General features: G+C 39.1%; 1 protein-coding gene across 1 annotated transcript; it reads right to left on the bottom strand.

Moving 5' to 3' along the window:
• Window positions 1-1,536: 1,536 nt before the first annotated feature.
• Window positions 1,537-22,139, bottom strand: hsd17b4 (hydroxysteroid (17-beta) dehydrogenase 4). The gene is made up of 25 exons (XM_026343226.1): window positions 21,957-22,139; window positions 19,907-19,960; window positions 18,897-19,004; window positions 18,241-18,300; window positions 18,135-18,156; window positions 17,991-18,037; window positions 17,603-17,687; window positions 16,539-16,726; window positions 14,208-14,299; window positions 14,039-14,063; window positions 13,769-13,897; window positions 11,665-11,768; window positions 8,050-8,162; window positions 7,720-7,843; window positions 7,504-7,555; window positions 6,783-6,854; window positions 5,204-5,307; window positions 5,052-5,117; window positions 4,599-4,668; window positions 4,319-4,425; window positions 3,892-3,978; window positions 3,708-3,794; window positions 3,438-3,576; window positions 2,702-2,829; window positions 1,537-1,775 (listed from the first exon to the last, which is right to left on the bottom strand). The coding sequence occupies exons 1-25, from the start codon at window positions 22,006-22,008 to the stop codon at window positions 1,686-1,688; spliced, it is 2,205 nt and encodes a 734-aa protein (XP_026199011.1). The 5' UTR covers window positions 22,009-22,139; the 3' UTR covers window positions 1,537-1,685.
• Window positions 22,140-23,445: the final 1,306 nt, after the last annotated feature.

The following is a 23,445-nucleotide window of genomic DNA, read 5'->3' as shown; positions in this document are numbered from 1 at the left end:
GTGAACTGTTTTACATTTGACTCTTATTGTTGACTATGAAGTAAATGTTTTTTAGGCTGGGGGGGACATTTTTGAGGAAATTAACTGAACGGCTGAATGTCGACTGTATGTTCATCACATTTACAGGAAGACCAGACCATATAGCAGTGAAGTCATGTTGAACCTGGCTGAACAATATGAGGAGGATTTTCACGAGGCATCGTCGTGCTGGGATTTTACCGTTAAATAGCAATTTTTCTTTCGGGGGAGCGGAGCCCAACTCCAAAAGTCCAGACGTCACTCGTCTCCCTGCAATGTCTCAGCTGGGTAACCTTGGAGTTGGACACTTGGGGAATACAAACTCAAGTGCAGCTAGTGCCCCTTAAGGTACAGTGGAGTCAAGACACAAGCTGCTGAGTAAAGACTGAGCTGAGCGGACTCTACTCGACTCACGCTCTAGATCCAAAGTCCAATCTTTGTTCTCCAACTGCTTAAGGACTGGTTTAGGACCACAGGCTTACAGGATGCCTGTTTGCACATGCCGGAGGCACCCCACAGTCTGTTTCTTAATTTTGCTTTAGGTGTGCTTCATTCAATCCGGCTCTCGCCCCCTGGACTTTTACCAGGTGCATGGAGGCAACTTAAAACACAATTTACCCCAAGTTAGTTTTTGAGCTTTGAGAGCAAAACATTCATGCAGCCGACAGTTACAAAGCAACATTACTTATTTAGATTTCTATTTCCACCTTTTGCTTAGTTTTTGGTCTTTACCAATTTCTGTAGGAAGTATCTTTTTTGTTTTTAGGCTGTTAAATTCTCCACTACCCAGCAAATTGCTGACATTGACGGGTTTTTAGAACTCTTCACTGAAACCTGCTGCAGCCAAAATGCTGCTACGGGCACATGAAGGTGATTGATCAGCTTAACATTTTACATTCACTGTAAATGTCTATAGACTCGATATAATAATGTTGATTACAGTCACTTTAATTACCATTTCACATTTGTAAGTATAACAGAAATCAGATTTTATTCAGAATTAATTTATTTTCATAGAAGAGCAACTTTTGAATGTCATTACAATTGCACTGAAAGTATTAAAAAGTGCAAACTACATTATTATAAATCCATTTTTTTGTTGTGATTACAGTATGAGACTCAACTCTAAGTTCAGTTATATTAAAATAACAGACCACTGAATTATGGTTTTTACTCAGGCTGAGACTGAAAACTGAATTGTTACCATCACTACTACACCCAGAACGTTAAGTAGAATTATGTCATTATACTAGATTCATATTTCTAGTAACACGGGAATATTTTTTATTATTATTTTAATAATTAATTTTTTATTAAATTGTTATGTGCACAATTAGCAAGGAGCACACCTCCAAGTAAACCAACCAGCTGAAATGAGATGGAACAATTATCAACGTATTTCACCATTCTTCAAAACATCTGTATTCACGTGATTCAATGGAGGAAATGTTCCTATTTGATCAAGGAGTCTGACTTTATTCAGAAAGTCTCCAAAGAGAATTCATTCCCAAGAGTTACTAATCTCACTGGTTATTTCTTTAATGCATTTCCCTCGAGAGGCAAAAGAACGTCAGTACAGATAAATCGGAACAAGAACAGTCGACAGACGGGGAACACTGGTATGTTGGTTAGTTTCTAAAGTCGTCTTAATTGGCTGGCTGAGGAGCTCACAGCTTGGCGTAGTCCTTCAGAATGACCTCCAGCTTCTGACTCAGCATGATGTTCCCTCTAACCTTCAGCTTGCCAGAGAAGAACGCCTAGAAAAACAACAAACGCACACTTAAGATTTACCTTTTTCATTTTTTCTTTTTCTTCCAAGAAAGCACAGTCTCCTCTGATTTATTTCTGCTTGGCCATCATTCGTTTTCAAGTACACGGGGAGTAAAAGAGGGCCAAGACGCCTGCGGCTAACACTTCATACAAAGAGCAACAAGCCAGGTCTCAGGCAGAAGGGGAATATGTGCCATTGTTGCTCTGGCACCAGAACAATGATAGGATATTCATATTCACAAGGTTCACAGCTGAGAGGTGCAGCAGAAGTGTCTTTAATGGGTGAACTGAACTACTGTTGATGTGGAGATGGGCTACCCTGGATGACAGCAGTGTCCTTTTCAACTCCACCAACTAATCTTTCTCCAGCTGCTCCTTTCATCATCGGGGAGACTGGAAAAGACCCTGGCTGAGCCTGCTGATGCTCTTTGTAATGAATGAACACACACACACACACACACAGCAGCCTCAGATCAATATCAAGCGCTCCAGGAAGCATATCAATTCTGTCCGGTGATGGCCACTCCCTGTGACAGATGAAATGCTGCAGATATAACAAGTGGCATCGATTGATTACCCATGCCGCCTGCTTTCTGAACTTGGTTTGATAGATCGTTGCTTTCCATCTTTTATGACATGGCGAGATCAAGGAGGAAGTCATTACAGATTGAAGGGCTCTTCAAAGGCACTTTTACTACGAGAAGTGACTAACAACATAAAGAGAGGTTTTAAAAAGCAGGCTACATTTGAACGGCGTTTTATCAGTAGCTAAAGGAAACGGTGTAAAGCAGGGGGAGCTGTGATACAGTGTTTGGTTTAAGTCTGCACAGCATGTAAATTAGCCCACTTTTAAATCACGTCACACCAGTAGAGATTCATGGCAGCTGAACAGGGCTGACTACTCCTTTCTTACCTTCTGAGGGTTGAGTTTCCCCTGCACCACCTCCATGAAGTCTTCATCTGATACTGTGAAGGTCACATCCACCTTCCCACTGTAAGAACCCTTATGCAAGGAGCCGCTGCCATTCTTCAGATCAATGGCTATAGGAAGACAGCGGGGAGAGAAAAAAACAAAAGGCAGAGACAGGAGATGCATTAAATCCTGCTACAAACACTTGCCAGAGCTTCCCTTTCCCTGGGCTAACTCGCTTTGTCCACAGTTTACTTGTGTTTAGAGTCATTATTCAGTCATCAGCACAGATTTTGTCCCAGTTTTACTGGTGTAGTCGACAGCAAAATGTCAACGTGTATCTCATGAACTGTCAACTTTACAGCTCATACTGATATTTCAAAGGCTGATGTGAGAGTGAATCATGTTTTCAGACCGATTTCTGAGTGTTTTCATAGATTTCTGAACAGATTTCAAGACCAAAGTGGGGGGGGGGGGGGGCATAGCAACAAAATTAGTGTGACACTCCAGTGAACTGCAATATTATAATGTCACGGTGACATTTAATAATGTTCCAGAGCCATCACAGACTCAGTCGTGTATTTGTGGATAGTGTATATAGTCTGCATCGCCTTCATTTTACTGTATTGTTTTTTTACTGCTAAATATTTTGCTCCTGCAGGACTTTAAAGACCTGAACACAGCGACACTGAATTCGAGGTGTGTTTTAATGTGTCTGCACTCCATTCAGTAAACGTACTCCACTGTGCTGCGGGTCTGCCGTCTTTAGTGATCTCCCAGCCGAACACAGCGTTCACCTTCTTGACCATCTCTGAGCCCAAGTCTTTAATACGACGACCGATCTCTGCAAACACCAGCTCACTCTGAAGACCTCCTCCCTGCACAGAGACCGACATTAACCCGCCTGTCATAAGGTCAGTACACCTCGATTGTGTCTCAATTAAGTTTCAAGGTGCCATGAAGGAATTTGATAAAAGCAAATCGAGGATTGTTGTTTGGAAATTTTTACTTGAGTGAGGTTTTCTGGAGAGGCGTTAGATGCAGGGTGTAAATCCACATAGGCCCCTGACAGCACGACAGCATCCGTCTCCTTCACCTGAATGAAAGAGGAGAGCAGTGATCAGAAAAACAGAACAGACAAACTCATTTATCCACAGATCTGATTAGAATCCACACTGATGCTTAATACTGACTTTGCACTGGATGTGAATCCTGTTGCCTTCCTTCCACATCTCAGTCTGTAGCGACTGACCCGGCATCACAGGCTTCACAAAGCGAACCTGAGAAAGAGAGGTGGTGTAAAGAGTTAAGAGTGGTGGAGTCAACGGACCTGTCACATTAAAAGTTGGGATCTCCAAACGATCTATGCTCAAATATGTTGTAAATATTTATACACAAAGGAGTTAAAAGAAGAATTTCAGACTGCAGAGCTTCACGTGCTGCAGAGAATTACAACACACGGTATCTACCAATGATAGAGCAGAGCTGTAATGTGATGAAGAAAGAGATCAGTAATTTCATTCATACGAGACGACTGACGAATGTGACTACTCGTCAGAGGAACGTGCCACTGAAGAAGAAACACATTTATACAACGCATGGATTCAGATCAATGCTTACCTTGATAGCCTTGAACCTGGAGGGGTCGTTGTCTGCATACTGCTTGAGGACGTGTCTTGCAGCAAAGCCGAACGAGCACAAGCCGTGCAGAATGGGAGCCTTGAAGCCTGACCAAAGAGCATTTCTAAGTACAGCGTGTTTAAAAATGGATGAGACCTAAACACATCATTTGACCTAAAATCCCAGGGAACAATTTAATTCTAACATACATTAAGACATTTTTAAATGGGGGGGAAAAAAAAGAAAGCCATCAAACGACAGCACGCAGACGGACTCTCACCTCCCAGGGCAGCAAAGCTGGGGTCTATGTGAAGCGGGTTCCAGTCTCCACTCAAACGGTACAAGGCCGCCTGCAACCGCAGGGAAAACAGGCATTGTTTAGATCTATATCTAATTCATAAACCCCTGAACTTTTCATTGTGGGATGAAATTAAAATATTATGAAGGCAATAGAAGAGATAACCTAAAATAAGAATGTCTTTGAAGTGATACAGTTGCAGTTAAATTGCTCAGGGGTTTTCGATTTTTTTTCTTTCTTCCCCCCCTTTGTTATTTTCTGCTGCATCATTCAGTCCGCGTTCTCTTTTTAAGACCTTGTTGAACACCTCTGCCGTACCTTCACAATTTCTCTAAAACTTTACGGTTATTTCAGAACATTATGTCCTATTTCCACCCACGTATCATCAATGGAGCTGATTAATTCTGCAACCAAACCCACACAGGGCACACTCACTTGGTCTCTTGTGGTCGAATCAATCACCACAGCATCTGGTGTCCGCCGAGGTGGAGGCAGAGAAGTCTGGAGGAAAGGAATCACACAAAGTAAATCAAATATGAGGCAACATTTGTTTATATCTTATGTTGTTCGCTTGGTGGAATACGTACTTTGGCCTTCTCAGAGGTCCTCCTTCCTCCAAACCCTCCAGCTCCAACCACAAACACAGAGAACTGGTTGTAGCACACAAGCTCGTTGCCGTTGTAGGTGTTCACTGTAAAGCAGCACAAATGATATTTCGATATATCCAAAGTACAAGTTATTAAAAGCCTTAAAAGTTCTGCATTCACTCTCAGGCAAAACAAACACTCAACACGTCAACAGTAAAATTACTCATGTGGCAAAGGTTCCCTTGGGGAGCAGTCAACTGAATATTAAATACTGAATACTGAACAGAACAGTGCAATTTCCTGATCGTTCCTTTTTCTTGGTGCTTGCAGCTCAGTGTAGTTCCAGTTTTGTAGTTTAACTTTAGTACATGTGTGAGTAGAGGCTATGCTGTTTATATCTTAACCAAGCTCAACCAAAGCTGATCCATCCTTAAAGGCTGTGTTGAGGGGCATCATCTGATCCGAGTCTTTTATCAGACTGACGCTCCAGTGGCGTCTTCGTCTGCCTTCATATGCAGCGATCGTCACTAACACACAACTTACCGGTCCTACACTCCTCAACTAGTTCCTTCAGCTTTATTTATCCTCTTTAACTTACTATCACTGCAGGTTTCACATCAAACGTTGAGTGTTTCTGCTTCGCTCACTGTTTACACGCTGTAGCTTTTCTTTTATATGTATATCTGCAGCTGAAACTGCAGCTTTGCAATATGAAAAGTGCCTTCTGTTACAGCGCGATATCAATTTGAAGACGATTAAGTGTTCAGCCCTGCCGGGAGTTGTGTCCACTGGCAGCACTGTGGAGCATTTTCAAGGCTATTCAGACTATTCCACTGATTGAAAGCCACCAAAGACACCTAAAGGTCCAGTAAAAAGTAAACGTGCCTCTAAAATGTATGTACAGTAATTAAGTAGAAGAAGAAAAAGGAAATGCTGTAGTAAAATGCAAGTGCCCCATTATTCCTGTACTGTCACTTATGATGAGAATAGGTACAGTACAACATAACAATAAACACCTGCCTCATTACAGCACATTCATAGTGACATTAGAGCAGGAAGAAGCCCGACTGTGAAGATACAATTAGCAGCAGTCAGAGGGAATCAAATCCTGACAGCGGTTAATGTACTGGCTTGTTCATTTCATTAGGTCAATTGAGACTAGAAACAGGCATAGAGATAAACAAAGATGCTTCTGCAGGACGTTAATGTGACCCAGAAAGCATTTGATTTTACTCTAAGAGGAGAAGAGAAGCTGAGAGGTTTGTTTAAAGAAACTTCATGTTTCCTTCTGTAAATCCTCCGGGCACCTCAGGTCCCGCGTTATTTGTTTTAAGCAGGATTAATTATAGATCAGAGTGGTTCTAATATCATCTCATCTCTGTGGAATTGTCAAAAAGAAAAATGAGCCGATCTCAGAACATTATTTCAATCCCTACAGACACAGACTGTAAATTAACTTAATTCAGGCTGAGAGTCAACTTCAAGGAAAAGGACATGTTAAAGTGAGGAAAACAAACGAATATGGAATAAATACACTATATGACAGACGTTGAGCACGCAGAAGAGAAGAGAAACTCACCATCCAAGAGAATGATGGCTCCAGAGCCTTTGTCCAACACGTCTGCTACGGTGGCCTCAGAGGTGAGTTTACCTGGAAACGTATTTTACTCATTTATTTCCTACTTTCACAATGCATTGTAACTAACAACAGACGTTACATAATATTAATAAACTAGCTCTGTACCTCGCGACTGCCCTACTTTATCCCTCACATGTATTAACATCATGTTCGAGTCACAGAGCTAAGGGTCCCTCATGGTTTGAGAAATCCAGGTCATTTAACAGCACTTGGTACAATTATTTGATGAGTCTCCATTTATGACACATTTTGTTTTACAGTTAAAACAATATTTTTGGGTCAAACACCTCACTGTGTTGTGATGAAACAAACAATGAATCATCAATCAGTGAACTGAAAACCCAACTGACGATGAAAATAATTAGTTGCGGCTATAATTTGTATAACAAAAGAAGGGAACACTAATAATACCCTTATGAATTTGGTTTAGCTTTGTATTAATTGTGCTGCCATCTGAATATTTTTTTCATCAGGATAGTTATAATAACATTAATATAAACTCTACATTATAATTTACCCTCAAATAAGTCCCAGATATATTACATAGTGCATAAAGAAAAACTGTTTATTCCAATAATTTTATATAAAATAAAAAAAAACTGTAATAACATCAACTTCTTACATACTAAATATAATAAACTGTATATATTTAAGGAAATACCTGAGGTGGGTAAAGGTTTGTACAGCTCCAGATACTGTTCTCCATGCAGGACCTGACACAAAACATTATTACAACAGCTGTGATATATAATCAGGTCTTAAAGCCTCATTAGTGTGAATAATGTGTGAATTGCTGGGAGAGTGAAATATACCATGTGCAAACACAACAAACACACTAGTAAAAAGATTTTAGACATGCACACGTATGTTTTCTTACCTGAGTAAAATCTATGTTGAGTCCAGGGACGGTGCTCAATCCACCACCCATCATGGCTGCCTGGGAGGGAATGACCCCAAAGGTGGGGAGGCAACTAAAGTCTGCATGGCCTTCATACAGGAACCTACATGGGAAAATAGTGTGTTAGTGAACTGGTAAAATCCCACTGACTAGGAAGAATTCACAGTTAAAAGCAGCACAGGTCCATTGTTTTTTAGCCTGGGTACATTTACCCGTCTTTTCTCCTTAAAAAGTCAAAGTTTCATTTCTATCATGTCACAGAGTCGGACTTTTCAGAGCCTTGGAGGCAGCACGCACACAGACACACACCTTAGATGGTCGGGGTCTTTAGTGGACATACCGACCCCCAGGGCATAGAGAATACACTGGGTGTGGTCGAAGCTGAATGTGGTTGGTGGCAGTTTTTTCCCCACTGCCTCAGTCTGAGGGAAGAAGAGGAAGAAAAACAGAGAGGAGAGGATTTTAGTGTTCAGAACAATAAAAAAATGGTAGATTAGCTCCAACAAGTATCCTTTAAGTAACCTTAAAGGATACTTGTTGTTGTTGTCAAATCTATCTTAAAAGCAAAGTCAGATGTTTGTATGATTGCTGCAGATGTAAGACGTGGGGCTCAACATGCAGCCCTCCTTCCTTCCAAATATCCTGTATTACTTTATCTGTAGAGAATGAGGTTATTTACATTAAGTAGACATCTTCCATTTTATAACACAAATCCCTCTTTTGCCTTAATTTTGTGCTGCATATTTTGTTGCTCATTAAGAAGTGTTAATGGCCAATATTTCCTGGAGGTTAAAAAAAAAAGGCTTTTAAGGATTTAAAAAAAAACAAACAAACAAAAAAAGCTAATTGAACCCCTGAAAAGTATGTATAATTAAGAAAAACATTTACTTTAATAGTTAAATTAAGTATAAAAGCACCAAAATGCATCTTCAGATTGAACAAGACTGTATCTGAACATATAAGAAGCTGAGCATGGTCACCTCCTGGATTTAATCAGTGCTGTCATTAGTTTGTGGACCTGTGGGATCTCAGTGTTCAGGCTATCAGCAGTTCCCAACTGTGCTCCTGGGCCAGAGCAGGCAGAGCTTTGTAAGTGATCAGCACTTTTTCAAAATGAGTCCTGGACATGACTGGTGGCCAGAGCAGCGAGGCCACAACTGAGCGCTCGCGTTCGATTTGTGCCTCCGCTTCTTTTAACGAGCGCCGCTGAGCAGAGCATCGCAGTAATCAAGTGTTAATGACACAAAGTCACAAATGCCTTCTAAAGCTCAGGTAGACGCATCCCTTTGCTGTATTTTATATAGGTTTTTAATATCAAGGCCAAAATCTACTGGCAGTGGGTTCTGACTACCGGTAACTTAAGATTAATTCAATACAAACGGATAATTAATCTTCTACCAAGACTCATATGAAATTTAGAGAAACCTCATAAGAAAGATCATGTTTTTAATGGTTGACACTCATTTCTATGTTTTATATTTCTATCCATCTATTTTGGATGAGAGGCAGAGAAAAATAGGCTGTAAAAAGTTGATGGGCATTCTTTCTTTAAAAACCCTACAGCCACATTTTACACGATGAAGAAAAACCACACCCGCTGCAGCAGCGTAGATAACTGATGAGTTTTAAAAACATTTGAATAATGGAGCTCTATAGCACAGATGAATAAGCTCACTTGTAAGTCGGCCAAATAACCAAATGTCAATGTTAATAAGCTAAAATCAGTGTCGGGATTCACCAACATTACGGTGAGTACACACAATTTATTGATGGTTTTAATCTTCATTAGATTCATTAACAAAACAAAAATATAGAAAAATCACCCAAGGCTGTGGTTCAGGTACATGAGTGACTCACCTGAATAAAAAACCAAACAACTCTGTATTATGCATAATGCATGTATAACTGCAGCCTCCGAGACGATCTGACAGTGGAATCAACGCTTCTCTAAAACAGTGAAACATGATGTTTCTAACATCAAGCTTAAACCTAAACAGGCCATACAGCACGGAGCAGTGGCAGAGTTGCCTGAAATATAAATATAAGCACAGCAGGAGCACAGTGTGGCATCATCTTCAGCAATATCTGCACTATGCACAAGGACAAAGATATCAGTCTGTAGCATTACACAAGTATAAAATACACACACTGCATACAAAGCTAAGTCAGCTGAGGACACGATGTTGATGTTTGTCTTGAGGCTAATTTGTGACTCTATTCCAAATCTCTAGAGCGCGCGAGACACATACACACACACACAGAAGCATGATATAATAATGTAACGAGCTAGCCAGCACCATCAAAGTTAGTCAGATACAGTTTTGAAAAGTTAATATCAGACCACTACAAAAAGACTTACAGAAGAAAAAGTAATGGCACAGTTTGCAGTTTCTTGGTTTTCTACATAAATATGTCATGAAACATCATCTGAGCCGAGACCTCAGCCCAAAAGAGTGAGAGTTCTTCACACCAGATGTCCTAAGAATGTGCGAGGCAGTTCTGTGAGGACGAATGGTCAAAAATTTCTCTGGGACATTGCGCAGGTCTGATCCACAACTGCCAAAGGTGGTTATTGCAACAATGGTTCACTTACTTTTTCCACCATCACTGTGCATGTTTAATAGGTGGGTTTGATAAAGATGTGAACGCTGACTGCATTTAATCAGCTTAGAAACATTATCTTTGTTGAAATTTGTGACTTCTGAAGATCAGATCACTTTTTCGTGACCAATTTATACAGGAAACTGCAAACAGAGCCATTCACTTTTCATTGAAACTACCTAAAATGTGCTGATACTCAATATTAACATCAAATATTACTGACATTGTGATTCATTTTAAAAAACAGCTGAACCATAAACCACAATGCAAAACACTGATCCTACGTCATGCTTCAAGTGCGTGCACAACAGTTTGAGTTACATTATACTGTATTTATTGCTTTTGTTTCTGCAGAGCTCCGTGTTGGATTGAATTGGCCTCTTTTGTTTTTTTGCTTCACATTTAGAGGGTTGGTTTGTCTTTTATGTTTTGTGTAGAGTGGAGACATTCAGCTGTGTCGTGTAACCAGCTTTGATAAACATTTTTATACCATCTCATAATGCTCATAATGCAGTCAATATATGTTGCACCTGTTTCCACACTGCACTAAACATAATATTCGCCCTGATTAAACTGTGCTATTAGCTTTGTCTGCAAATTCTTAAACAATACCGTGTTCAACACAATTCAGAATAATAGTTTCTACATATTTATCTAAATGTCGTAATTATAATCATCTGTATTATTAAAATCCAATAATCTGCTGATGTAATCACTCTTGCATCGTACAACTACTTTACTAGAGAAGGGTGGCTGTTTTTGTGGATAATTATCTGTTATGTTATATAATTGAGCTGCTCAATGTTTTATTCAAGCAACTCAGCCATGTGTGAGTGGTAATGACTTCACTTTCTGTAACTGAATGATAGGAAAGCGAAGGGAAGGGAAGTGAAGTGACGGAGCGCTGATCCAGGGAGACGTCACTGCATTGTCTTTCTAAAAGATCATCTGAGTTGGCATGTGTCTCATGCATCACCTTTTCATATTTACAGAAGACATCAAAATACTTATGCTGTAGCTTAATATCATCTCTGGCTGAAACACAACGCAGTGGTATTAAAGAGTCATGAGTTGCCATGTTTGAACCAGTCGACAGCGCCACACTTTCAAAACTCATTATCAACCGACCGTTACAGGCCCTACCACAGACAGAACATAAAAGATGAACATGAATAACAGTGGTGAACATGAGGTGAACAACCTCAGAGGTCAGAAAATGAAGGAATAGTAAACGGGTAAAATACAGATTTTGATTCCTGTAAGTAAACTGTTCATACTTCCTGTACACGACGAATAAACAGCAACAGCTGTGTCCGTACTTACGGGATTGATCCCTGAAGCTGAGGCTGAAGCAGCCGTTGGATTTGCACCCACTTCTCCAGCCAACTCCACTTGAGACAGCACATTCACAACGGACTGGAGGGACTCTACACAAAGGTGAGAGAGGACAATTGAGTGTAAGTACACGAGAACAACCCGTCAAAATAAAGGAAGATGTGGTGACACCTAAAGTATTTTGAATGTTTTCCATTATAACTGTTAAAGCGTAGCATAAAACAACAAATTTAACTTGCCAGCACTTGTTTAATTTGTAAAAACAACAATTTGTCATTTTATGGGGGGGGTTATGTGCAGGTGACTTAGTGCATCTTATGCACTAAAGATTTCTATAACCTAGTTTTATTTAGTTAACTGTTGATGTATGGGAGCAGTGCCAATCTTCTTCTCTAACCTTTTACAATTGTGAATGTGAATGGTAAATTCTCAATCTGGCAAACTTTCAGGTTACATTTATTATATATCAGACAGAAAGGTTTGGCTGAACTAAATTCAGATGGGATTCATACTTTCATTTAATTGTATCTAGCTTTACCATTTTGGTAAAAATTCTGTCAAAATTAAACTGATGTCAAATTGTAATTACGCCAGTTTCTCTATTGGAAAGTTTATCCATCATCATGCGGTTAAATACCATTAAACCTGAACATTTGCAAGACTTAGCTTTTAATCGCAAGTTAAATGGATCAAAGTAAAATTGTATTCCAGGGAGATGTGAACACACACAATAAGAATTTCAATCGGACAAGTGCGTAAGAAGCAGCCTAAAAACGGACCTATGGATGTGAAATCTATTTGATTTAAGAATAAAAATGGGCACTTCTCTGTTCTAAGATTAGCTGTTTACATATTTATAACTTCTAGTTCACACTGCGTGGCCTCACTTTGTCTAAAAATAAAATAAATATAAGGAGTGCACACAACTTAGACAACATGAACCTGGGAAGACCCCAGCTCCCAATTGCTGTCACACGGTGGCAGACAGTTACAGAGTCTCTGTAATAAGCTACAAATGAGGCACTACAAAGCCATGATAATGAGGCCTGCTAACGCCCCGTGGGACTGCCACCTCTGTTCAGTTAATGTTAACACAGCCGCCCTTTCTTCAAACGTATACATCTGAGAGTGCGGAGAGGGATGAAGGAGGCGGAGAGAAACAGCAACATTTGCCACCCTCTTGTTTGCATTAGACCTTTCGGGAACAACATAAGGTTTGATCACACTCAACGTCGCTTTTATTTTTTTCCTTGATCTCAACACCACCGCAGCCTGGGTCTATGTTACCAAAGGCTCTGTAGTATATTAGTGATGATCTGGGGACGTCTGGTACACATGTCCAATGAGCACGGTGCCACATTGGTAAGTATCTAATAGCTTTAATGAAACTGAGTGTACCAAGTTTAGGCCCAACTCACATTTAGACTCAACAGCCTTAAGCTGGTTTCACAGATACACAGCATACATATAGCATGCGTTCTGGTGTTCTTTCATTCAGGAAACCATAGATATATACATAATGCATTGTTTCTAATCATATGACGGGCTTTTCTTTGATGTGCTGCAAACAAATAACAATCGACATCTGATTTGTGTACTTTTTGTGTCACATTGTACCTCCTGCAGGCTCTACACAGCACCCACCCCTCACAGAAACCAAATGGACTATTTCCCCTTGTGAGAACATGTCTGTCCCCGACTATGCCCTGCTGCGTGTGAACACACAACTCTGCACAATGTCTGGACCTGATTTTCCAGACTTTGTCCGGAGTGGAGTCTTTAGTAAGACCAACAAACCATATAGGAGTTGAGCGTTCACTCAAGAGAACTCATCATTCAATGAATTCAATTAATATTTGACCATTAAAGACAGAAAATGAGATGACAAAGAGATGACTTTTTTATAAAGATATGAACCATTAGACCTTAAGGTAATCTTAAAATAACATCTACTTTAAGGTTCTTATGTAATAGCGTGAATGGACATACAAGTGTGAGAGTGCAATGTATGTATACACGTTACAATCCATGTGTCTTGTAAGTTATTGTGTATGTGATGCATACACAATATTCAGCCAAATGCATTACTGACCTTGTATACTAACAGGCTTGGTGGCCTCTGTAAAATCACAGATTTTGTCCCACTTGTCCCTGACAGCCTCAGGAGTCATTGGTTGGTTCTTCTGTCTCACAATGTCGCCCTGAGAACGCTCCCAGCGCACTGCACACATGGACACACACGGACACACACAAACAAAGAGGTCACTGCATGGTGAAAATTACACATACTCAGTACAATACGGTACCAGTGAACACAGGGCTAATGAATATAATTTCCCCAGGAAAGATACACAGTACTCACATTTACCAATCCAGCCTGCACCGACCTGAAAGAATTTGAAAGGTGAGTAGATGATATTAAAATACCGTCTCTTTAAACGGAACCTACATTATTGATCAATAGCAATGACAAAAACTGAAAAAATAACATATTTTTGATATTGTTTATATAATATAGGGCTAATGAATACCTCAAACAGTCCTCCATTTTCTTGGCATTGGTCATGACAGAGCCAGAGGACCAGGGGAGCAACATACTCCGGCTTCAGAGACGCCAAAAGGTCTAAAAAACACATAAATATAGAGTTTGCTGGTACTGAGTTTCTTTTTACTGCACATCTGTCATACAACATGTCCTAAATGAGTGTATTATTAAAATGATGCAGAGTCTGCAAAATGTTCTCATTTTGAAAGTACTGTACATGATCTGAGTTACAACACAAGCCTGGAGCATTTTGCAACACAGCTCACAGACTACAGATAAATAGTCACTGTTTATTTCTAACAAATTTCATATCATAGGAAAAACTGAATTAAGAAAATGCTCTTCACTTTATTTCTGTGGATGTTTAGGTTGCATTACATAAACATTTCCAGCTGGAAACATAATTAATGCAAACCATGGGCTAATAATACTATGGAAAGCAGGAAACATCATTTGATATTCCTTTTTCCTGAAGCAAGAAAATGGAATATCATATTGAAATAAATTGGAGCATTTCTGGATCCATACTGGAGTCTTAAATAAGTGTGACTTACTCTTACAGGAAAGGGAGTCCTAAATATGTTAGAACAATGTCATGAAAATATGCCACCAGCTTTTAATTCCCTGTATGAACCATCAGAGATTTAATACTAGATACCATATGTGAAATGAAAATACACTGCTCGTCCAAAAAAACACTATAACACCTTTAGCCGTGGCATTGTTTCGATGAGCTTCTGCAATGTCACAACATTTACTCTTGTCCAGACTTGCATTAATTTTTCACCAAGATCTTGTATTGATGTTGGGAGAGTCGGACCACTGCGCAAAGTCTTCTCCAGCACATCCCAAAGTTTCTCATTGGGGTTAAGGTCTGGACTCTGTGGTGGACAATCGAGGTGTGAAAATGATGTGTCATGGTCCCTGAACCACTCTTTCACGATTTGAGCCCAATGAAGCCTATTGATAGAATAACCTGTTCATTCAGTATATTCAGGTAGTCAGCTGACCTCATTCTTTGGGCACATAACATTGCTGAACCTACCCTGACCAACTGCAGCAACCCCAGATCATAGCACTGCCCCCACAGGCTTGTACAGTAGGCACTAGATATGATGGGGGGCATCACTCTAGAACAGGGCAAATCTGGACATGGTTGTTTAAGAATTGAGAAGCTACTCACTGCATCAGTTTGGGTTAAATAACTTGCTGCCAGCTGAAACATAATCATCCATGTAGTAATTATCCAGTGGGAGGCTCATACCTAATTGCTTAGTTAAATCCAGGTGCTGACTTTTTTGGGGACGGGCAGTGTACCTGTACCACTGTATCAAAACAAGCCAGCTTTAAAAACAACAACAACATCAACAACAACAACAACAGGCATTCTACTTCACTGCACACTGAAAGGTTTAGCGAGATGAGCTTTGTTGTTTATTAGAAAAGCCTGAGTCAGTAAAAGCCAACATATGGAACCAAGTCATTTACTAAGGGGGACCATCCTGAGACAGTTGGCACAGCGCAGGGTGACAGATGCTCCCGTAGACCAGCACGGTGGGGCAACAAAACCACTCCTTTAATTTGTCACTTAATACGCCTGTCAAGAGAGCTGCAGTCACAGGGCATGCACAATATGTTGGTGATGTATAGACATTAACAAATCCTGGGTTTGGTGGGCTGGAAAAGCATTCCTATTTCTGTACGGGCTCATAAAATCCATGAAATTTTAAAAACACAACAGAAAGTGCTATAAATTATTGCACTTTTAAACTGCTCTCCAGTTGCTATATTAGGTTTTTAATAATTGTCATGTGCATTATACTGTGCCCCATGTTTCTGAGCTGTTCTGAGCCATATTTCATTGTTATCACTGAATGTATAATGAAATTATTTTAACATGAAAAATCGAAATGTTTCATTAGCATGCTTACTCACATTTTGGATACCCAGCTAACACCTACAGAAAATAAGGAGGCCAGAGCCGCCTGTTTAAATCAAGGGCTGACACAAGGCTTTTAAAGCACTTACAGGGTGCATGTTTCATCATGGCTGTTGGTACAGCAAAAAAAAAAAACAGCTCCTGAATATTAGATGACAAATTTGCATGTCAAACAGGAGTGCTGTTGCCTCAAATTCTGTAAATCAACATTACATGGGCATTACATTATGCAACTGAGAAAAAGAAAGAAAAAGCTGTGGTTAAAATCCATGTGGCCAATCTGGCTCGTCTGTGTGACCTCAAATACCCAGCACAACACCACAGTATGTATTTTACAGACTGTTTCCATTTAATTATATATGTATTTTTTCTGTTTACCTGCGGGCATGACGGTCTCTGTGAGGCGTGACCCAGCAACAGGAGCAATAGTGTTGCAGTGGATGTTGTACTTGCGTCCCTCAATGGCCAAGGTGTTTGCCAGTCCCAGCATGCCCAGCTTGGCAGCACTGTAGTTGGCCTGCCCAAAGTTACCATAGATGCCTGCAGCTGAAGCAGTCATGATGATTCTAGCCAGAGAAAACCAGAGGCAGCAAGGCAGTGTTAGATTAACAGGGTAACACACACCTGCATTGACCTGATACATAGTAGAAGTAAGTGTATGTGTCCCTCCATGCTGTCACATGGCTTTATTCTAAACTCTGGCTTTTTGTGTCCATGGACCTCTCTCGTTTCTCTTTGCTATGAACATATTTTTTATTTAAATGTACCATATAAAACTTTTGTTTGATAGAACTACATTTTTAACTTTTGTGAGCATGGCAAACTTTTTCTTCATACTGTACCGTCCTTTATGTTTCAGCTCAATAACAACTATTCACTCGATGTTTCTCTTTGAGGTTTAAGAGGCATCTTTGGAGGTGAAGAATCTGAGTGAGTGGTACACAGCTTGAACTCTACAACTTCAGACTCCAGATTTAAGTTGTTCAAATATGAACCTGAAGTCCTACATAACCAAATGAACCTGTTTCTTTGTCTCTTTGACGATTTACATATTCATATCAAATTTGTTGTGTTGGGCTTTTATTAGCACGCAGATTTTTTCATTTACCTCATGAAACCAATGGAGCCAGACATTTAAGTGGTATCAAGTGAATATGTGTATGATAATGTGATGGCAGACATGCTTTATGTACTCATTATCTCAAACGCACATCCTCAAGAGCCCACTTAAAATAGCTAAACTAAATCAGGCCTTGCTACACAGCATTTTATTAAATCTGATATCTATGATACGGATGTCTTCTTAACTACATTCCAACAATAGTCTGTCTGCCGAGGATACTGTAGTTCTGTTGGATGAAAAAGACAAAAATCCTACGCACATAATAGGAGGATGGTACAGTTTTAATCCACGTCAAAGCCGTTAGTACCTGGACTCCTACCTGCCAAAATTCTGGTTTTTCATGTGGTTCCAGGCAGCTCGAGTCACCAAAAAGGAGCCTCTCAAGTGAACTCTATGAACAATGTCTGAAATGAAGATTAATGAGTAAACATTACCACAAGGAAAACTATTATTATTACACAGTTCTGTTACTCACATTAAAAACTCAGGATCAGATCCAGTTTAAAGAACATTTTAATCTTCCACAGAGCCATCTGTTTTTACAGACATAATGTTTTTTAACATCGAACCTATGTGAAAAGCAAATGTGTTTGTCCAAATATGGTATAGTAGCACTATTTGTCACTGACGGCCATACTAATGGTGACAATATGAGGTGACACAGTGTGAGTTAATGAGAGCAAAATGTAAAGAGATAATGTAATTACCCCAGTCCACGTCACTCGTCCTAGCAAACGATCGGTCGCGAAGAATCCTTGAGAAAGAAAAGTGCCAAAGTGTTTTTGTCTTTTAATACAAATGTAATTAAATCTAAAAAGAAAAAGTGTTATTACTGCTGGGGAATAACTTACCCAGCATTGTTCACAAGAATATCTGGAAGAAAGTTAATTTCAGCACATTATACAAATAGCATAACAATTAATCATTTGACTGAGATAATTTAACTACAATACGCACCTATTCTTCCAAATGCATCCAGTGCTGTCTGGATAAGCTTTTCTCCATCTTCAACAGAATCTGCATTTGCACAACACACATATTGCCCTTGATAAGTCAACTTGATAATTAACCATTGTGTTCATCTGATTGTGTCCATTTCAAGACTAGACTGTTTCTAGTTTGGCTCTGATAGTTGCTTACTGTATAATTTAGATTTCTGGCTATTTGGACTGTTCGCATGTAGGTTTATAAAATATGTAGTATATAAAACACCATTATATAGTTATAATAATACAACATAGAAAGAGAAAGTTTATGAGAAAACTGTACTATATAGGAGGCACAATCTCACAGATTCACCTGCTCAGTTTGTTCAATAATGATCATGTGTGATACAACATTTTACTAATTGACTAACTCCAAACACACTGATCAAAGCCTTGTTTTTTGCTTCTATGTTTATATATGTGAAATGTACAAAAATTAAAGGAGATGTACAGTATTTGCTTAAGCCTTCATCAGTGAGCTAGTCAGACTGAGAAATCAATACTGTTTAAAGTGTACCATTAAACAAGCTAAATACTACAGGATAAGAATGAAAAGAAAAAACAGATGGAGATCATGTTTGAAAAAACATAAGCTTTTAGACAAGACGATTAGTCCAAACTTCTCACCATAGTTGGCCACAGCCTTGCCTCCTTTCGCTCTTATCTCCTCCACCACCTTATCAGCTGCTGCAGAACTCTTTCCACCTCCTTTAATATCTCCCCCAAGGTCATTCACTTTATTGCGGGAAGAAGAAAAAGATTAGCAATAATGTAGTGAGTTCTGCAACTCTTCACTAGAGATTAGCTTAGGAGAAGAGTGTGGCTAAGCTGATTCCTTGTCTGAGTTCAAGGGCAACTTCACTCCGGGCAACAAGGAGAAATGTTAAGACCAACACCTGGACTTTTGTTGTGCAAAAAGTAACATCATTTATATCACAGTCAATGCAATGCAAATACTCTATGACATCCCCATCTCCTATATCACTCAGGTCTTTGGCTGCACCGATCCAGGTGTTCAACAGCAGCAGGGCTGTAGCTGTCTAGAAGTAAGGAGCCTGAACAAACTGAACATGAGAACAGGGATTCCTGATTCACCTGCTGCGACTGAACTGGTAACAAAAGCAATGTGACATTGTGTTTGCTTCAAGCCACAGTATTTACTGTCAGAGAGTCATGTTAAGGCTGATAACCACTCTTAAAAAGATCAGTATCTTTACCAATACCAACCCAGCATAGCAGATCAGTGCATCCCTACTCAAATACAATCCTTACAATCTTGTCTGGCATTGAGTCATGCTGGTGCAATATATCTACTTATGCTCGCATGTTACACATATTATAATAAATTACTGCTACTCTTTTCATATAGTCAGCGGTAAGTGGTATGAATATACAGTATAGCTAGCCATTAAAATTACTAAAATAAAATAAAAAATGAATGATGAAAAATAAACTTATTAATGAAACATTAAACTGTTGTCTAATCCTCAACATCTGGAACCACGCCAGTTTATGTTGAGCCGGTACCTCACTAAATATATAAAAACAGGGACATGCTGCCTCTAAGCATGATATATCCAGTTTACCTTCTCTTAAAACCATGGTTATGGGGTTTAAAATGAAGATACTTCATTTACCTACAACTGAGGCACCTCTTTCAGCAAAAGCCAGTGCATATTCTCTGCCAATGCCTGCAAAAAAGAGAGATGAGTTTACATAACAGTCCCATCAGCATCTGCTGTTGATTGAAAATGTAGCTAGCACTTTGCAAAACAAGATTTCAAATATTATGTTTATATATAACTCTAAAATGTTACATAATTTGACTGAAATATGTGACTAGTCCACTCCTGTAGTAGGGTGGACAGAAATACGTTTGTCTCTGAAGCAGCAATTGTGCTGAAGCTGAAGGGAATGGGAAATTATGTCATAAAAGAAATTACCCAAAACAGAATACGAAGACAACTATCACAGGGGAAAGATCTTGTGAACACAACTTGCTAGTAATGTTGCTGAGTGGTTTCTAAAGTGAATAGCAACATTATTACAGTGCTGATAACGTACGTTTCATTGCATTCATGTTGAGAAACAGACTTAATCAGCTACAGGTCCTTCAGTCCCATCTTTCAGCTATTTTCCAGTGCTAACATCAAATAGTTGTACATTATCTGTACTGTGCAATATTATCTAATTTTATGATGCTTGTAATAAACAGTGTTTCTCAAGTAATCATTTTTAAAACATGGTTATTTTACTATAGTTTTTAATCAGTTTTACAAGTGGAAATGAACTTTGAGCAGCCCAGAGTGAATTATTAAATAACCTGACTCAAAAAAAAGTCACACTAATATTTCGTTGGACCTCCTTTAGCTTTGATTACAGCACATATTCACCGTGGCATCGTTTCGATAAGCTTCTGCAATGTCACAACATTTATTCCCGTTCAGAGTATCTTACATTTTTTCGCTTGTATTGATAAAAGTAGAGTCGGACCACTGTGCAAAGTCTTCTCCAGCACATCCCAAAGATTCTCATTGGGGTTAAGGTCTGGACTCTGTGGTGGCCAATCCATGTGTGAAAATCATGTGTCATCCTCCCTGAACCACTCTTTAACAATTTTAAGCCTGATGAATCCTGGCATTGTCATCTTGAAATATGCCCGTGCCATCAGGGAAGAAAAAAACGCATTGATGTAATAACCTGGTCATTCAATATATTTAAGAAGTCAGCTGACCTCATAACGATGCTGAACCTAGACCTGACCAACTGCAGCAACCCCAGATCATAGCACTGCCCCCACAGGCTTGTACTGTAGACACTAGGCATGATAGGTGCATCACTTCATCCTCCTTTCTTCTTACCCTGATACACCCATCACTCTGGAACAGGGTAAATCTGGACTCATCAGACTGCATGACCTTCTTCTATTGGACAGTTTTTAGCCCAGTTTTAGTAGTTTCAGTCTTCCGACACAGTTGTTTAAGAACTTAAAAGCTACTTACTGCATCAGTTTGGGTTAAATAACTATTTGCTAAGTCTAGGTGGTGACCTTTTTCCAGGTGGTGACTTTTTTTTTTCAGTCAGTGTGTTCTTTAGGTAAAAGTTACAAAGATTAATGTATGTGCAGACAAAGCTTAGGGATTCAGATGATACAAACTTTCACAAATGCGTTTAAAATTCCTCATCAGTGATAAGCACGGTCGCAGATTAGATTGATGATTTGATTAATCATACAGGTGTGACAATAGATAACGTTACATTAAGTGGGTGACTGAACCACATTTTTTTGTGCAACACCACTGACTGTGTCTGTGCCCTTTCACACACTTTGCGTTACATGAACTTTGCTCCATGTGTTCATGCGATGCAAAGGCTGATAAAAGTCTGCTGCTAGTCAATTTAATGCAATTAAAGTAGCGTTACGTTACAATAACATCAGTAACCATGTTTTATTTTGATCATTTTGATCAAGATTCATCTGGATACCGTGATCTAAGGTTGTTTACTTTATTGACTTTACAACTTGCAGCTGATTCGTACAACCCTTAGCAATTGAACTTAAATAAATGTCCACACCTAGCAGGTTAGCAGTCATGTCCATCGCTACAAACCCTGTTTATGCGTTGTTAACGTTAGCAACAAAGATAGCTTAGCTGACGTTCAGTAACATTTGCACGGCGGTTTTACCTCCTCCAGCCCCCGTGACGAGCACGACTCTTCCCTCGAATGACAAAGACATTTCTTGAGATATTATTCTGTTGTTTAACAGAAACTAAACAGAACTCGCAGCACAGTTAGAGGCTGCAAGAGCTCCACTGGTTTTTACTCTGAGGACAGCAGGGTGAACTTCTACAAGTTACACTTCCGCATTTCGAGGGGGCGGTGTCAGCAGTGGCCAATCAAAAACCAGGATTTATTAACCCTATAATGTTCGTTTATTCATGTCGTCTAGTAAGTTGGAGCTGCAACAATTAGCCGATTAGATAATCGACTGAAAAATAACTGGCAGTCATGTAGACACTTAATTGTTAAACTTCTTTTATGCAAAAAAAAACCCTGCAAATCTCAGTCTCTTTCATATGAAGGTTTTCTAAAAGTAATTACCTACATTACAGTCCTACATACAATACTTATCATGTCTCTCACATACAAGTATCATACAATTCAAAACATGTTTATTTATGTTAATTAGCTGAGGTCATTCTCTATTCTATGAGCCTTCCCTGTGTGTTTTTTAGTATAATGCAGCATTTTTGACCATGTTTGCACAAAATGAGGAAATAATAACATACAGTAAGGGAGATTAGTATTCAACGTGTTACCATTTTGTCAGTAAACAAATGTCCATTGTAGCTATTCACATAAATTACAATATCAACTTAATAAGGCAATAAGTGCACATTAAATGCATTCAATTTGTTTTATGAAATATGTTCTAATGAAAAAAACATGCCAAATACTGTTAATGTTACTTGTTAAATACTTCAATATTTCTCCCACTGTAAATGTTGGCTAGCATTGTGATGATGACTGCCATTGTATAACCATTCAGGTGAAATTGCTTTTGAGTGAATATGAGGTTTAAATTTGAAGAGTTACCATACCAGCATCATCCAAACTATTTTTCTGCAGTTCCAGCAAAAAAAGGTAAGCAATACAACACACTCAATTAACTTTAGTTAGAATATATATTTTTTTTAATGTATGCACTACAGGAACACAAAAACAGTATTGTGAAAGGCACAAGTGTGTAAGAAATATTATGTGCCTTTACTTAAGAAATTAAATGATGGGAAAAAGAATAGTTTCCACCACTGAATTCTTAATTACTGGTACCGTAGCTTGCATTATTACAAGCTCATGGGGACATAATTAAGTTATTTTAATACAGTAAACATAGCAAGTGGTGGATGACTAAATGGGCCGACTGGGAACAAACCCAGACTGTTATAGTATATGAAGCATGTGATCTTAGAAAACAGCAAGTAACTTTTAGCTTCCAGATAACCTGAGCCATAAAATCGCCTCTACACCATGAATACCAATAAAGAGGACAGTTCAAAAACAGCAGAGGCAAAACTCAAGCATGTCTTTCACACATATAGGAGAAAGAAAACAAACACAAATAGGCATATAATCCAATCTGTTATGACGCACTAACAAACAGGTGAAGAGG

This window comes from Anabas testudineus, chromosome 9 (genome assembly GCF_900324465.2).
Source record: "Anabas testudineus chromosome 9, fAnaTes1.2, whole genome shotgun sequence".
NCBI classification, from domain to species: Eukaryota; Metazoa; Chordata; class Actinopteri; order Anabantiformes; family Anabantidae; genus Anabas; species Anabas testudineus.
Note: the sequence above shows the minus strand (reverse complement) of the source record. Positions and strands in the feature narration are given on the sequence as shown.

Bases quoted from the DNA above. Each gene is read 5' to 3' on its own strand.
- hsd17b4 (XM_026343226.1), bottom strand. From the start codon at position 22,008: ATGTCTTTGTCATTCGAGGGAAGAGTCGTGCTCGTCACGGGGGCTGGA. The intron at 7,844-8,049 runs GTGTGTGTCTGT...TTTCCCATGTAG, and splicing joins AAAGACCCCGACCATCTAAG to GTTCCTGTATGAAGGCCATG. The intron at 5,308-6,782 runs GTGAGTTTCTCT...GCTGCTTTACAG, and splicing joins AGCCATCATTCTCTTGGATG to TGAACACCTACAACGGCAAC.